A 16963-nucleotide genomic window follows, 5' to 3' on the forward strand; every position below is an offset into this window, starting at 1 on the left:
GGTTAGGGGAGGTCTTACATGACTAGACCCCATCATCACTGCCATTTTCGTTTGGCGTCATCCTGTCGTCTGTAGATAATAAGGTAGGGCCACATGGCTCTTGGACATAGATCCCTCCCACCTAGTGATGAACGAGACATCATTAGCCTCGTGTACTCTTATCGACCCGACGTAGTGGAAGACCAGAGGTAGCTTACAGGTAAAGGACTTGGCGTTCTCAAGTTATCTTCTCCTTAAGAAGGTCTAGGAAGGGAGGACAAGGGCTACTAATGGGAGTCACTCTTTAAGGAGACTTTACCTCCAGCCCTGAGCGTCCTCGCTGGACGCCAGTGGTCGCCTCTGCCACACAACAGGTGAACAGACAAGCAGCGTTTGTGTTCCTGTTGGTGAACCTCCAACACACCTAGTCGGTGCTTCCGTCTGCAGTGGACGCCCACACCCAAGCACACCATCTCCGCCACTCTCCAACTCCCCCATCCTCCATCCCCAACCATGCAACCTCCTCCCTCCTCCTCCTCATTCTCTCCTCCTCCTCATTCTCCTCCCCACCTCCCATGCTTCTTTTTTCCTCTACACTGGAAGCTCCAGTTACGGTCTAAAGTTCACATCGAGGCCGGGCCTTAATTGAAATAATGAACGGGTTAATGAGAGGGAGACTTAAGAAGGGATAAAATACCTAAAGAATTTTGGTGGAAGTGAAAAAAAAAATCTGCTTTTTAAGCTGGGGCACGTCGGAGTTGTCGAGACAGACATGACGGGGTTAAAGGTTCTAAAGTTCAGCAGTGTATGCAAAGAAACAGACATCAAAACGGCCAACCCTTGAGTTCCTATCACCCTCACAGTAAAGATGTGATGCATATGTTTACCAAGGATTGTATTATCAGCAAATGGCGGGAACACACAAAGAGCCAAATCCCGAGGGCAGAAACGGAAGTAATATCCACAGAAGAGAGAAGGTGAACCAACACTGCCTGGCCGGCGAAGGGTAAGAGGGTTAAATGTGGTTAAGCGCTTGATTTTACGAAATGCAGTCCTTAATGACCATAGAGAATTCCACATATTCTCAGAAATTAATGAAAATCTGAAGAACTTGAAAATCAGAGCAAAATATTATCCTAGGCTACTTGGATTTTTTTTTATTTTTTTGTATAATAGATTTTCCTGCAAATTTCAGCATAGATTTTTTTACGTCTTTTCAATAAGTATCTGTGGTCAAAACCTTGAAATTTGTGTCATTGGTCGAGTAATTAGCATATGAATGTAATTATAAATAATGTCAAGTATGTAACTAAGAGCTTAATTTTACGAAACGCAGTTTTTGACTCGATATCCTTAATCACCATATAAAATACCACATATTCCCAGAGTATCATTAAAATCTGAAGAACTTGAAAATTGGCATAATAAAATTAATTATAATGAAAATGAAATATGTGGTTAAGCGCTTAAATTTACGAAATGCAGTCTTTTGACTCGATACACTTAATCACCATACAGAATACCACTTGTACCCAAATTTTCATTAAAATCTGAAGAAGTTGAAAATTTGAGTAAAATATTATCCAAGGCTATACCCTAGGATTTTTACTGATTTTTTTGAAAAAATAGATTTTCTTGAAATTTCCAGCATAGATGCTTTTACGTCTTTTGAATAAGAATCTATGGTCAAAACCTTCAAATTTATGTAATTGGTCGAGTAATTACAGTATTGATTTAAATATAATTAAGTATGTAATTAAGCACTTAATTTTACGAAATGCAGTCTTTTGATTCGATATCCTTAATCACCATAGAGAATACCACATATTCCCAGACTTTCATTATAATCTGACGAACTTGAAAATCTGAGCAAAATAGTATCAGAGGATTTTTCTTGATTTTTTTGAAAAAATAGATTTTCCTGAAAATTTTAGCATAGATCCTTGTACGTGTGTTGAATGACAATCTTTGTTTATAACCTTAAAATTCGTGTAATTAGTCGAGTAATTAGCATGTTAATATAATTAATTATAATTAATATTAAATATGTTAAGCGCTTAATTTTACGAAATGCAGTCTTTTGACTCGATATCCTTAATCACCATAGAGAATACCACATATTCCCAGAGTTTCATTAAAATCTGAAGAACTTGAAAATCTGAGCAAAATATTATCCAAGGCTATAGCCTAGGATTTTTCTTGATTTTTTTGAAAAAATAGATTTTCCTGAAAATTTTAGCATAGATCCTTGTACGTGTGTTGAATGACAATCTTTGGTTATAACCTTAAAATTCGTGTAAATAGTCGAGTATTTGGCATAATAAAATTAATTATAATTAATATTAAATATGTGGTTAAGCGCTTAAATTTACGAAATGCAGTCTTTTGACTCGATACACTTAATCACCATACAGAATACCACTTGTAGCCAGATTTTCATTAAAATCTGAAGAAGTTGAAAATTTGAGTAAAATGTTATCCTAGGATTTTTATTGATTTTTTTTGAAAAAATAGATTTTCCTGAAATTTCCAGCATAGATGCTTTTACGTCTTTTGAATAAGAATCTGTGGTCAAAACCTTGAAATTTATGTAATTGGTCGAGTAATTACCGTATTGATGTAATTATAAATTAAGTATGTAATTAAGCGCTTAATTTTACGAAATGCAGTCTTTTGACTCGATATCCTTAATCACCATAGAGAATACCACATATTCCCAGAGTTTCATTAAAATCTGACGAACTTGAAAATCTGAGCAAAATAATATCCAAGGCTATAGGATTTTTCTTGATTTTTTTAAAAAATAGATTTTCCTGAAAATTTTAGCATAGATCCTTGTACGTGTGTTGAATGACAATCTTTGGTTATAACCTTAAAATTCGTGTAATTAGTCGAGTAATTAGCATATAAAAATAATTATAATTAGTATTAAATATGTGGTTAAGCGCTTAATTTTACGAAATGCAGTCTTTTGACTCGATACACTTAATCACCATAGTGAATACCACTTGCACCCAGATTTTCATTAAAATCCGAAGAAGTTGAAAAGTTGAGTAAAATATTATCCAAGGCTATAGCCTAGGATTTTTCTTGATTTTTTTGAAAAATAGATTTTCCTGAAATTTCCAGCATAGATGCTTTTACGTCTTTTGAATAAGAATCTGTGGTCAAAACCTTGAAATTTATGTAATTGGTCGAGTAATTACCCTATTAATGTAATTATAATTAATATTAAGTATGTAATTAAGCGCATAATTTTACGAAATGCAGTCTTTTGACTCGATATCCTTTATCACCATAGAGAATACCACATATTCCCAGAGTTTAATTAAAATCTGAAGAACTTGAAAATCTGAGGAAAATATTATCCAAGGCTATAGCCTAGGATTTTTCTTGATTTTTTTGAAAAAATAGATTTTCCTGAAAATTTTAGCATAGATCCTTGTACGTGTGTTGAATGAAAATCTTTGGTCATAACCTTAAAATTCGTGTAATTAGTAGAGTAATTAGCATATTAATATAATTAATTATAATCAATATTAAATATGTGGTTAAGCGCTTAATTTTACGAAATGCAGTCTTTTGACTCGATACACTTAATCACCATAGTGAATACCACTTGCACCCAGATTTTCATTAAAATCTGAGGAAGTTGAAAATTTGAGTAAAATATTATCCAAGGCTATAGCCTAGGATTTTTCTTGATTTTTTTGAAAAAATAGATTTTCCTGAAAATTTCAGCATAGATCCTTGTACGTGTGTTCAATGACAATCTTTGGTTATAACCTTAAAATTCGTGCAATCAGTCGAGTATTTGGCATAATAAAATTAATTATAATTAATATTAAATATGTGGTTAAGCGCTTAAATTTACGAAATGCAGTCTTTTGACTCGATACACTTAATCACCATAGTGAATACCACTTGCACCCAGATTTTCATTAAAATCTGAAGTTGATTTTTTTGAAAAAATAGATTTTCCTGAAAATTTCAGCATAGATCCTTGTAAGTGTGTTGAATGACAATCTTTGGTTATAACCTTAAAATTCGTGTAATTAGTCGAGTATTTGGCATAATAAAATTAATCATAATTAATATTAAATATGTGGGTAAGCGCTTAAATTTACGAAATGCAGTCTTTTGACTCGATACACTTAATCACCATACAGAATACCACTTGTACCCTGATTTTCATTAAAATCTGAAGAAGTTGAAAATTTGAGTAAAATATTATCCTAGGATTTTTATTGATTTTTTTGAAAAAATAGATTTTCCTGAAATTTCCAGCATAGATGCTTTTACGTCTTTTGAATAAGAATCTGTGGTCAAAACCTTGAAATTTATGTAACTGGTCGAGTAATTACCGTATTGATGTAATTATAATTAAGTATGTAATTATGCGCTTAATTTTACGAAATGCAGTCTTTTGACTCGATATCCTTAATCATCAAGGAGAATACCACATATTCCCAGAGTTTCATTATAATCTGACGAACCTGAAAATCTGAGCAAAATAGTATCCAAGGCTAGGATTTTTCTTGATTTTTTTAAAAAAATAGATTTTCCTGAAAATTTTAGCATAGATCCTTGTACGTGTGTTGAATGACAATCTTTGGTTATAACCTTAAAATTCGTGTAATTAGTCGAGTAATTAGCATATTAATATAATTAATTATAATTAATATTAAATATGTGGTTAAGCGCTTAATTTTACGAAATGCAGTCTTTTGACTCGATACACTTAATCATCATAGTGAATACCACTTGCACCCAGATTTTCATTAAAATCTGAGGAAGTTGAAAATTTGAGGAAAATATTATCCAAGGCTATAGCCTAGGATTTTTCTTGATTTTTTTGAAAAAATAGATTTTCCTGAAAATTTCAGCATAGATCCTCGTACGTGTGTTGAATGACAATCTTTGGTTATAACCTTAAAATTCGTGTAATTAGTCGAGTATTTCGCATAATAAAATTAATTATAATTAATATTAAATATGTGGTTAAGCGCTTAAATTTACGAAATGGAGTCTTTTGACTCGATACACTTAATCACCATACAGAAAACCACTTGTTCCCTGATTTCCATTAAAATCTGAAGAAGTTAAAAATTTGAGTAAAATATTATCCTAGGATTTTTATTGATTTTTTTCAAAAAATAGATTTTCCTGAAATTTCCAGCATAGATGCTTTTACGTCATTTGAATAAGAATCTGTGGTCAAAACCTTGAAATTTATGTAATTGGTCGAGTAATTACCGTATTGATGTAATTATAATTAAGTATGTAATTAAGCGCTTAATTTTACGAAATGCAGTCTTTTGACTCGATATCCTTAATCACCATAGAGAATACCACATATTCCCAGAGTTTCATTAAAATCTGACGAACTTGAAAATCTGAGCAAAATAGTATCCAAGGCTATAGCCTAGGATTTTTCTTGATTTTTTTGAAAAAATAGATTTTCCTGAAAATTTTAGCATAGATCCTTGTACGTGTGTTGAATGACAATCTTTGGTTATAACCTTAAAATTCGTGTAATTAGTCGAGTAATTAGCATATTAATATAATTAATTATAATTAATATTAAATATGTGGTTAAGCGCTTAATTTTACGAAATGCAGTCTTTTGACTCGATACACTTAATCACCATAGTGAATACCACTTGCACCCAGATTTTCATTAAAATCTGAAGAAGTTGAAAATTTGAGTAAAATATTATCCAAGGCTAGCCTAGGATTTTTCTTGATTTTTTGAAAAAATAGATTTTCCTGAAATTTCCAACATAGATGCTTTTACATCTTTTAAATAAGAATCTGTGGTCAAAACCTTGAAATTTATGTAATTGGTCGAGTAATTACCGTATTAATGTAATTATGATTAATATTAAGTATGTAATTAAGCGCTTAATTTTACGAAATACAGTCTTTTGACTCGATATCCTTAATCACCATAGAGAATACCACATATTCCTAGAGTTTCATTAAAATCTGACGAACTTGAAAATCTGAGCAAAATAGTATCCAAGGCTATAGCCTAGGATTTTTCTGATTTTTTTGAAAAAATAGATTTTCCTGAAAATTTTAGCATAGATCCTTGTACGTGTGTTGAATGACAATCTTTGGTTATAACCTTAAAATTCGTGTAATTAGTCGAGTAATTAGCATATTAATATAATTAATTATAATTAATATTAAATATGTGGTTAAGCGCTTAATTTTACGAAATGCAGTCTTTTGACTCGATACACTTAATCACCATAGTGAATACCACTTGCACCCAGATTTTCATTAAAATCCGAAGAAGTTGAAAATTTGAGTAAAATATTATCCAAGGCTATAGCCTAGGATTTTTCTTGATTTTTTTGAAAAAATAGATTTTCCTGAAATTTCCAGCATAGATGCTTTTACGTCTTTTGAATAAGAATCTGTGGTCAAAACCTTGAAATTTATGTAATTGGTCGAGTAATTACCGTATTAATGTAATTATAATTAATATTAAGTATGTAATTAAGCGCTTAATTTTACGAAATGCAGTCTTTTGACTCGATATCCTTAATCACCATAGAGAATACCACATATTCCCAGAGTTTCATTAAAATCTGACGAACTTGAAAATCTGAGCAAAATAGTATCCAAGCCTATAGACTAGGATTTTTCTTGTTTTTTTGCAAAAAATAGATTTTCCTGAAAATTTTAGCATAGATCCTTGTACGTGTGTTGAATGACAATCTTTGGTTATAACCTTAAAATTCGTGTAATTAGTCGAGTATTTGGCATAATAAAATTAATCATAATTAATATTAAATATGTGGGTAAGCGCTTAAATTTACGAAATGCAGTCTTTTGACTCGATACACTTAATCACCATACAGAATACCACTTGTACCCAGATTTTCATTAAAATCTGAAGAAGTTGAAAATTTGAGTAAAATATTATCCAAGGCTATAGCCTAGGATTTTTATTGATTTTTTTTGAAAAAATAGATTTTCCTGAAATTTCCAGCATAGATGCTTTTACGTCTTTTGAATAAGAATCTGTGGTCAAAACCTTGAAATTTATGTAATTGGTCGAGTAATTACCGTATTGATGTAATTATAATTAAGTATGTAATTAAGCGCTTAATTTTACGAAATGCAGTCTTTTGACTCGATATCCTTAATCACCATAGAGAATACCACATATTCCCAGAGTTTCATTAAAATCTGACGAACTTGAAAATCTGAGCAAAATATTATCCAAGGATTTTTCTTGATTTTTTTGAAAAAATAGATTTTCCTGAAAATTTTAGCATAGATCCTTGTACGTGTGTTGAATGACAATCTTTGGTCATAACCTTAAAATTCGTGTAATTAGTCGAGTAATTAGCATATTAATATAATTAATTATAATTAATATTAAATATGTGGTTAAGCGCTTAATTTTACGAAATGCAGTCTTTTGACTCGATACACTTAATCACCATAGTGAATACCACTTGCACCCAGATTTTCATTAAAATCTAAGAAGTTGAAAATTTGAGTAAAATATTATCCAAGGCTATAGCCTTGGATTTTTCTTGATTTTTTTGAAAAAATAGATTTTCCTGAAAATTTCAGCATAGATCCTTGTACGTGTGTTGAATGACAATCTTTGGTTATAACCTTAAAATTCGTGTAATTAGTCGAGTATTTGGCATAATAAAATTAATCATAATTAATATTAAATATGTGGGTAAGCGCTTAAATTTACGAAAAGCAGTCTTTTGACTCGATACACTTAATCACCATACAGAATACCACTTGTACTAAGATTTTCATTAAAATCTGAAGAAGTTGAAAATTTGAGTAAAATATTATCCAAGGCTATAGCCTAGGATTTTTATTGATTTTTTTTGAAAAAATAGATTTTCCTGAAATTTCCAGCATAGATGCTTTTACGTCTTTTGAATAAGAATCTGTGGTCAAAACCTTGAAGTTTATGTAATTGGTCGAGTAATTACCGTATTGATGTAATTATAAATAAGTCTGTAATTAAGCGCTTAATTTTACGAAATGCAGTCTTTTGACTCGATATCCTTAATCACCATAGAGAATACCACATATTCCCAGAGTTTCATTAAAATCTGACGAACTTGAAAATCTGAGCAAAATATTATCCTAGGATTTTTCTTGTTTTTTTGAAAAAATAGATTTTCCTGAAAATTTTAGCATAGATCCTTGTACGTGTGTTGAACGACAATCTTTGGTTATAACCTTAAAATTCGTGTAATTAGTCGAGTAATTAGCATATTAAAATAATTATAATTAGTATTAAATATGTGGTTAAGCGCTTAATTTTAAGAAATGCAGTCTTTAGACTCGATACACTTAATAACCATAGTGAATACCACTTGCACCCAGATTTTCATTAAAATCCGAAGAAGTTGAAAATTTGAGTAAAATATTATCCAAGGCTATATACTATAGCCTAGGATTTTTCTTGATTTTTTTGAAAAATAGATTTTCCTGAAATTTCCAGCATAGATGCTTTTACGTCTTTTGAATAAGAATCTGTGGTCAAAACCTTGAAGTTTATGTAATATGTCGAGTAATTACCGTATTGATATAATTATAATTAAGTATGTAATTAAGCGCTTAATTTTACGAAACGCAGTCTTTTCACTCGATATCCTTAATCACCATAGAGAATACCACATATTTCCAGAGTTTCATTAAAATCTGAGGAACTTGAAAATCTGAGCGAAATAGTATCCAAGGATTTTTTTTGATTTTTTTGAAAAAATAGATTTTCCTGAAAATTTTAGCATAGATCCTTGTACGTGTGTTGAATGACAATCTTTGGTCATAACCTTAAAATTCGTGTAATTAGTCGATTGATTAGCATATTAATATAATTAATTATAATTAATATTAAATATGTGGTTAAGCGCTTAATTTTACGAAATACAGTCTTTTGACTCGATACACTTAATCACCATAGTGAATACCACTTGCACCCAGATTTTCATTAAAATCTGAGGAAGTTGAAAATTTGAGTAAAATGTTATCATAGGCTATACCCAAGGATTTTTCTTGATTTTTTTGAAAAAATAGATTTTCCTGAAATTTCCAGCATAGATGCTTTTATGTCTTTTGAATAAGAATCTGTGGTCATAACCTTGCAATTTATGTAATTGGTCGAGTAATTACCGTATTAATGTGATTATAATTAATATTAAGTATGTAATTAAGCGCTTAATTTTACGAAATGCAGTCTTTTGACTCGATATCCTTAATCACCATAGAGAATACCACATATTCCCAGAGTTTCATTAAAATCTGAAGAATTTGAAAATCTGAGCAAAATAGTATCCAAGGCTATAGCCTAGGATTTTTCTTGATTTTTTTGAAAAAATAGATTTTCCTGAAAATTTTAGCATAGATCCTTGGACGTGTGTTGAATGACAATCTTTGGTCATAACCTTAAAATTCGTGTAATTAGTCGAGTAATTAGCATATTAATATAATTAATTATAATTAATATTAAATATGTCGTTAAGCGCTTAATTTTACGAAATGCAGTCTTTTGACTCGATACACTTAATCACCATAGTGAATACCACTTGCACCCAGATTTTCATTAAAATCGGAAGTTGAAAATTTGAGTAAAATATTATCCAAGGCTATAGCCTTGGATTTTTCTTGATTTTTTTGAAAAAATAGATTTTCCTGAAAATTTCAGCATAGATCCTTGTACGTGTGTTCAATGACAATCTTTGGTTATAACCTTAAAATTCGTGAAATTAGTCGAGTATTTGGCATAATAATATTAATTATAATTAATATTAAATATGTGGTTAAGCGCTTAATTTTACGAAATGCAGTCTTTTGACTCGATACACTTAATCACCATAGTGAATACCACTTGCACCTAGATTTTCATTAAAATCCGAAGAAGTTGAAAATTTGAGTAAAATATTATTTTTCTTAATTTTTTGGAAAAAATAGATTTTCCTGAAAATTTTAGCATAGATCCTTGTACGTGTGTTGAATGACAATCTTTGGTCATAACCTTAAAATTCGTGTAATTAGTCGATTGATTAGCATATTAATATAATTAATTATAATTAATATTAAATATGTGGTTAAGCGCTTAATTTTACGAAATACAGTCTTTTGACTCGATACACTTAATCACCATACAGATTACCACTTGTACCCAGATTTTCATTAAAATCTGAAGTTGAAAATTTGAGTAAAATATCCAAGGCCTAGGATTTTTCTTGATTTTTTTGAGAAAATAGATTTTCCTGAAATTTCCAGCATAGGTGCTTTTAAGTCTGTTGTAAAAGAATCTGTGGTCAAAACCTTAAAATTCGTGTAATTAGTCGAGTAATTAGCATATTAACATAATTAATTATGATTAATATTAAATATGTGGTTAAGCGCTTGATTTTACGAAATTCAGTCTTTTGACTCGATATCCTTAATCACCATATAGAATGTCACATATTCCCAGAAATTCATGAAAATCTGACGAACTTGAAAATCTGAGCAAAATATTATCCTAGGCTACTTGGATTTTTTCTTGATTTTTTTGAAAAAATAGATTTTCCTGAAAATTTCAGCATAGCTCCTTTTACGTCTTTATAATAAGAATCTGTGGTCAAAACCTTGAAATTTGTGTAATTGGTCGAGTAATTAGCATATTAATATAATTATAATTAATATTAAGTGTGTAATTAAGCGCTTAATTTTACGAAATGCAGTCTTTTGACTCGATACCCTTATCACCATATAGAATACCACATATTCCCAGAGTTTTATTAAAATCTGAAGAAGTTGAAAATCTGAGCAGAATATTAGCCAAGGCTATTTGAAAAAATAGATTTTCCTGAAAATTTCAGCATAGATCCTTGTACGTGTGTTGAATGACAATCTTTGGTTATAGTCTTAAAATTCGTGTAATTAATCGAGTAATTAGCATATTAATATAATTCATTATTACTAATATTAAATATGTGGTCAAGCGCTTGATTTTACGAAATGCAGTCTTTTGATTCGATATCCTTAATCGCCATATGGAATACCACATATTCTCAGAAATTCATGAAAATCTGAAGAACTTGAAAATCTGAGCAAAATATTATCTTAGGCTCCTTGGATTTTTTCTTGATTTTTTTGAACAAATAGATTTTCCTGAAAATTTCAGCATAGATGCTTTTACGTCTTTTGAATAAGAATCTGTGGTCAAAACCTTGAAATTTGTGTAATTGGTCCAGTAATTAGCATATTCATGTAATTATAATTAATATCAAGTATGTAATTAAGCGCTTAATTTTACGAAATGCAGTCTTTTGACTCGATATCCTTAATCACAATATAGAATACCACATATTCCCAGAGTTTCATTAAAATCTGAAGAATTTGAAAATCTGAGCAAAATGTTATCCTTGAATTTTTCTTGATTTTTTTGAAAAAATAGATTTTCCTGAAAATTTCAACATAGATGCTTTTACGTCTGTTGAAAAAGAATCTGTGTTCAAAACCTTAAAATTCGTGTAATTAGTTGAGTGATTAGCATATTAATGTAATTATAATTAATATTAAGTATGTAATTAAGCGCTTGATTTTACGAAATGCTGTCTTTTGACTCGATATCTTTAATCACCGTACAGAATACCACATATTCCCAGAAATTCATTAAAATCTGAAGAACTTGAAAATCTGAGCAAAATATTATCCTAGGATTTTTCTTGATTTTTTTTGAAAAAATAGGTTTTCATTAAAATTTCAGCATTGATGCTTTTACGTCTGTTGAAAAAGACTCTGTGGTCAATACCTTGAAATTTGTGTAATTGGTCGAGTAATTACCATATTAATGTAATTATAATTAATATTAAGTATGTAATTAAGCGCTTAATTTTAAGAAATGCAGTCTTTTGACTCGATATCCTTAATCACCATATAGAATACCACATATTCCTAGAGTTTCATAAAAATCTGAAGAAGTTGAAAATCTGAGCAAAATATCCAAGGCTATAAGCCTAGGATTTTTCTTGATTTTTTTGAAAAAATAAATTTTCCTGAAAATTTCAGCATAGATCCTTGTACGTGTGTTGAATGACAATCTTTGGTTATAACTTTAAAATTCGTGTAATTAGTCGAGTTATTAGCATATTAATATAATTAATTATAATTAATATTAAATATGTGGTTAAGCGCTTAATTCTACGAAATTCAGTCTTTTGACTCGATATCCTTAATCACCATATAGAATACCACATATTCCCAGAGTTTCATTAAAATCTGAAGAACTTGAAAATCTGAGCAAAATATTATCCAGCCTTGGATTTTTCTTGATTTTTTTGAAAACATAGATTTTACTGAAATTTTCAGCATAAATGCTTTTACTTCTGTTGAATAAGAATCTGTGGTCAAAACCTTGAAATTTGTGTAATTGGTCCAGTAATTAGCGTATTAATGTAATTATAATTAATATTAAGTATGTAATTAAGCATTCCACTTTTAAACAGAGCCCCTCCAATCCTACCAGATCTCTCTTACACATCTACAAATTTCCTCCTGTTTCTACAAATCCTACCCAACTCATCCTGATCCTGTCTCCCCCCTCACCATCCCTCACCGTTCTCACGACCACAACCCCTTTTACCGCCACCACTCACAACTCGAACGACCACAGCTCCCCTGCCACGGCTCCCAATGACTCCCTCCCCCTTGTTCGAGCCTCTACGTAGACTCAGCCAGTTATCAAGGACCCAGCGTGGCACCAGCGGTGAGATAAGCCACCAAGGGGCGAATCCAGTTACGGACGATGCTGCCAAGAGGAGGGGAATGACGAGAGACGTGGAGGGGGAGAAGATGAAGAGGGCTGGAGATGGGAAGGAAGGGGAGATAAAGGGTTACGTAAGGGTTGGTGACACACACACTCACACACACACACACACACAGAACTCCCTCTCCTTAGTTTCCTTTCCACATACGATGTAAAAGTTGACAAATGTAAAGTAAACAAATACTTGCTGTAGTTTCGTGTCTCGTCTAGCGCGAGACGCGATGAACTTGTGAGCAAATCATCATCACACGTGTCCTGAAGTTCCCAGCTACTGAAGGGAAAGTTAATATGTACATTGCTTACGGACTCGTTAAATGGGGAAGGTAAATGGAATCCCGTCAAGCAATGATAAGCCATGTCTAACTTAACCCACAGCTGGGGTCGTTATATGTTGAACAAGACGGTACGACCCTTAGGTACCCCATGGCGTTACGGGTCGGGGCCCCAAGGTCACGCCGTCAAACCCAAAGGTCGTGCACTCGCGCACCAGGGCCGTACCGTCCTGCTGAAGGGGTGACGCATGCTATGACGACACTTGGCTGCCGGGGTCACCCGCGGGCGGGGTCGTTTTTCATCATAAAATAACACGGTGCACGACCCGTTGTAACACCACGTTAAGACAGGTACAGAGGCGTAACCGTTATATGTAACATCATGATAGAGAAAGAGAGAGATACGAAGAGAGAGAGAGAGAGAGAGAGAGAGAGAGAGAGAGAGAGAGAGAGAGAGAGAGAGAGAGAGAGAGAGAGAGAGAGAGAGAGAGAGAGAGAGAGAGAGAGAGTCAGTCAATACTTACTCTTCTATCTCGAGGGTGAGAGTGGAGCCTTGCTTGGTGAGTCCATGGGCGTGGGAGAGGGAGAGGTGGGCGGTGGGCGTACCGTTGATGGCCTTCACCACACACCCCGCCCGGACGCCCGCACCCCCAGCCTTCCCTGTTGACGTGACCTGCGAAGAAAAGAGAAGTGAGGGTGAGTCGGCTGTGGCCGGGTCAAGCACACCGGAGGGCAGGCAGGTCAGGGAACAAGATCCACAGTACAGGGATTATACTAACAAAGCCGAGCTGTACGATGAATGGTAACAAGGTTAAAGGTCAGTGCAGGTCAGAACACGGATTGGGATATATTGCACAGGTCAGGAATTATGTTGCTGAGGAATCCTCTGAGGCTCAGGGGTGACTAGGGTTAAAGGTCAAGGCAGGTCAGGACGGGGGACTAGGTATATAAATACACACACACACACACACACACACACGCACACACACACACACACACACACACACACACACACACATATATATATATATATATATATATATATATATATATATATATATATATATATATATATATATATATATATATATATATATACCTCAATACACAAGACAAATATCCTACCCTTCTCAACACTTGCTCAACACAAAGAAATACATCCAACCCATCCACACACTGTAGCAACGCCCCATCATCACATATTACGTTCCTTAAGCTGGGGTGACACACTGTTACATGTGTACCTGTGAACTTGACCACGTCACACCAGAGGTAATTCCCCCGCTCTGTTTCCGAACTCATGGTGTCGACCTTGCTTGCTAACCTCTGACAAAGACGCTTCCCCAAAGTAATTGGAAAGACTGAGGAGGGAGGGAGGGGGGTCATCAGAGGTCAAACCGGAGCACTGGAATCAATCTCCGGTCGAGGAGTCACTTTGACCTTTGATAGATTTAGTTTCAATGATTCGACCTCAGGGGGAAAATAGGTCAACCGTAGCCGGACGTGATATATATTGGCAATACACCTAGTCTAGTAGTGACCTGTTCTGACCAGAATATATATATATATATGTATATATATATATATATATATATATATATATATATATATATATATATATATATATATATATATATATATATATATATATATATATATCTTTTATTACGAAAGTGTTAACCCTTGTTTAAAGACAAAATCTACAAGGGATAAATGTAAAAAAACACGTACAGGTTTCTTTCCCCTGAGGCGTCCGAGGTGTAGAAACCAAATAATATCAAAACGTATAAATGCGAACGTTTTCGTCCAGAAGAAAACGTTATCCTGTGTAATAAAACATTAGGGGCCGATGTTGGTTGCCTCAACCCACTGAATCATGAGGCATGTCTGCTGGTCGGTCGTGAACGGCTCGCCACACCGGGACAAACGCCATCAACAGTTTACTCGACGTAATACAGAGGAACACGTCACACAAAAGACGCACCACCATGAAAGCGATGGTGTTCACATCACACGGCGCCCAGCGGAGGAAAGAAGACTTGTATATTCTTTCTTTCTTTTTTTTTTTGTGCCTGAGAAGAGACAAAAGCCGGAACGCAGGACGCAGAAGCTGTACCGCCGCGCTGTTAAGAAATGAAAGAAGAAAGAAAGAAAAAAAAAATAGCTGCGTCTATTCACCGTTTGGCGAAATTACAAAAAAACAGATGATGACGAGGAGGTGTGCACCCCTCCATGTGAGGCTGGCTGGATATCTACAGGAGACACGATCACTCTCGTCACGACTCATGTGAGCATCTACGGACGCGGACCTGGACCAACTTGAGGATGATATCCCACACGAGGATGATGACCAGTTTTGAAGACACTATCCTAATTTGGGGGAATATGCTGCCCGGCAAGAGGATGATGTCCAACTTCAGGATGCTACTCTATGTGAGGAAGACGTCCTAGGTGAAGACATAGTTTTATACCCAAGGATTTCCCTTCCATAACCGATAATAGACATGTATGTATGTAATTTTTTTTTCCCGGAAAAGCTTTTCCAAACCCGTTCCGGTTTTGTGACACATTCCGTCACAAGAGCCACGGGCTTAAAGAGGCGTTACCGTAAACACAAACCATTCCTCCAAGTGATCGACAACCTGCCTCCCCCCCCACACATACACACGAGGCACGTGAGGCAAAAGGACCCAGGACACCACTTCCTCCAACCCTCCAAATTCCTCACAGATTCTGCGGATGGTGCAACTCGTAGCGCCACTCCCATCACAAGTTAAAGGTTGGTCCATTTCCACGCATCATCGCGAGCATGACTGCGGAGGCAGACACCTCTCCAAGCTACTGCTGTGTATCAGATGTTCCAAGCAGGAGTTACAGGCGTCGGAGTGCCTCTTGTTCCTGCTGCTGCTGCTGCTGCTGTTCCGAAATTGGAATTCCCTGTAGCAGCCACAGCGAGAGTGAAGCTCTGGCCGAGAATGGACGAGGCGATGTTCGGGCCACTGGCGACCATGATGTGGTGGCAGGTTAATTACGCCTCCATCACCAGAATCACAACTGCCACAATATGTGACGACAATGTAATATGAATGTTTTTCTCTTTTCTGTTATATTTCCCTCGTAAAACTCGTACAGATAATTTCCATTAACTGTAAAACCAAATAGTTCATTTCCCCGACAAATAATGATAATAATAATAATAATAATAATAATAATAATAATAATAATAATAATGTGATAATAATAATGATAATAATAATAATAATAATAATAATAATAATAATAATAATAATAATAATAATAATATTTACCTATATTTTATTTATTTTGCTTTGTCGCTGTCTCCCGCGTTTGCGAGGTAGCTCAAGGAAACAGACGAAAGAAATGGCCCAACCCCCCCCAATACACATGTATATACATACACGTCCACACACGCAAATATACATACCCATACATCTCAATGTACACATATATATATACACACACAGACACATACATATATGCACATGCACACAATTCACACTGTCTGCCTTTATTCATTCCCATAATGATAATAACTACTATAATAATGATACTACTACTACTACTACTAATGATAATAATAATGATAATAATAATAACAATACTTCGTGCAGTAGACGTTCCTGTCTGTCGCACTGAAGGTGTCTGTCGGTAATTATTTTTCCTACGTATATACCAAAAAAAAAAAATCCAACAGTGTCCCTGTATCACATACAACGAACTACAGACTGCTTTAGAAGACTACATACTGCTACGAGAGCCTTTTATCGGCAACCGCTTCTTATATCACGAGGACGAACAAAAATCCATCAGTTTTCGCAGACCCAAATTGCCTCCCTTCTCTAACCTGAGGTATCAGAGCCCTTGCATATATAATGGG

The 16963-nt window shown here is 33.9% G+C and overlaps 1 protein-coding gene across 6 annotated transcripts in view; it reads right to left on the reverse strand.

Moving 5' to 3' along the window:
• Nucleotides 1-16963, reverse strand: part of LOC139753492 (uncharacterized) — a 609003-nt gene that overhangs the window by 405304 nt on the left and 186736 nt on the right. For all 6 annotated transcript variants that reach the window (XM_071670098.1, XM_071670099.1, XM_071670100.1 and 3 more), the window contains one exon: nucleotides 13590-13738. In XM_071670098.1, the coding sequence (XP_071526199.1) occupies nucleotides 13590-13738 (149 nt within the window). The remainder of the gene's footprint in view (nucleotides 1-13589; nucleotides 13739-16963) is intronic.

Source organism: Panulirus ornatus, chromosome 14 (genome assembly GCF_036320965.1).
Source record: "Panulirus ornatus isolate Po-2019 chromosome 14, ASM3632096v1, whole genome shotgun sequence".
NCBI lineage: Eukaryota > Metazoa > Arthropoda > Malacostraca > Decapoda > Palinuridae > Panulirus > Panulirus ornatus.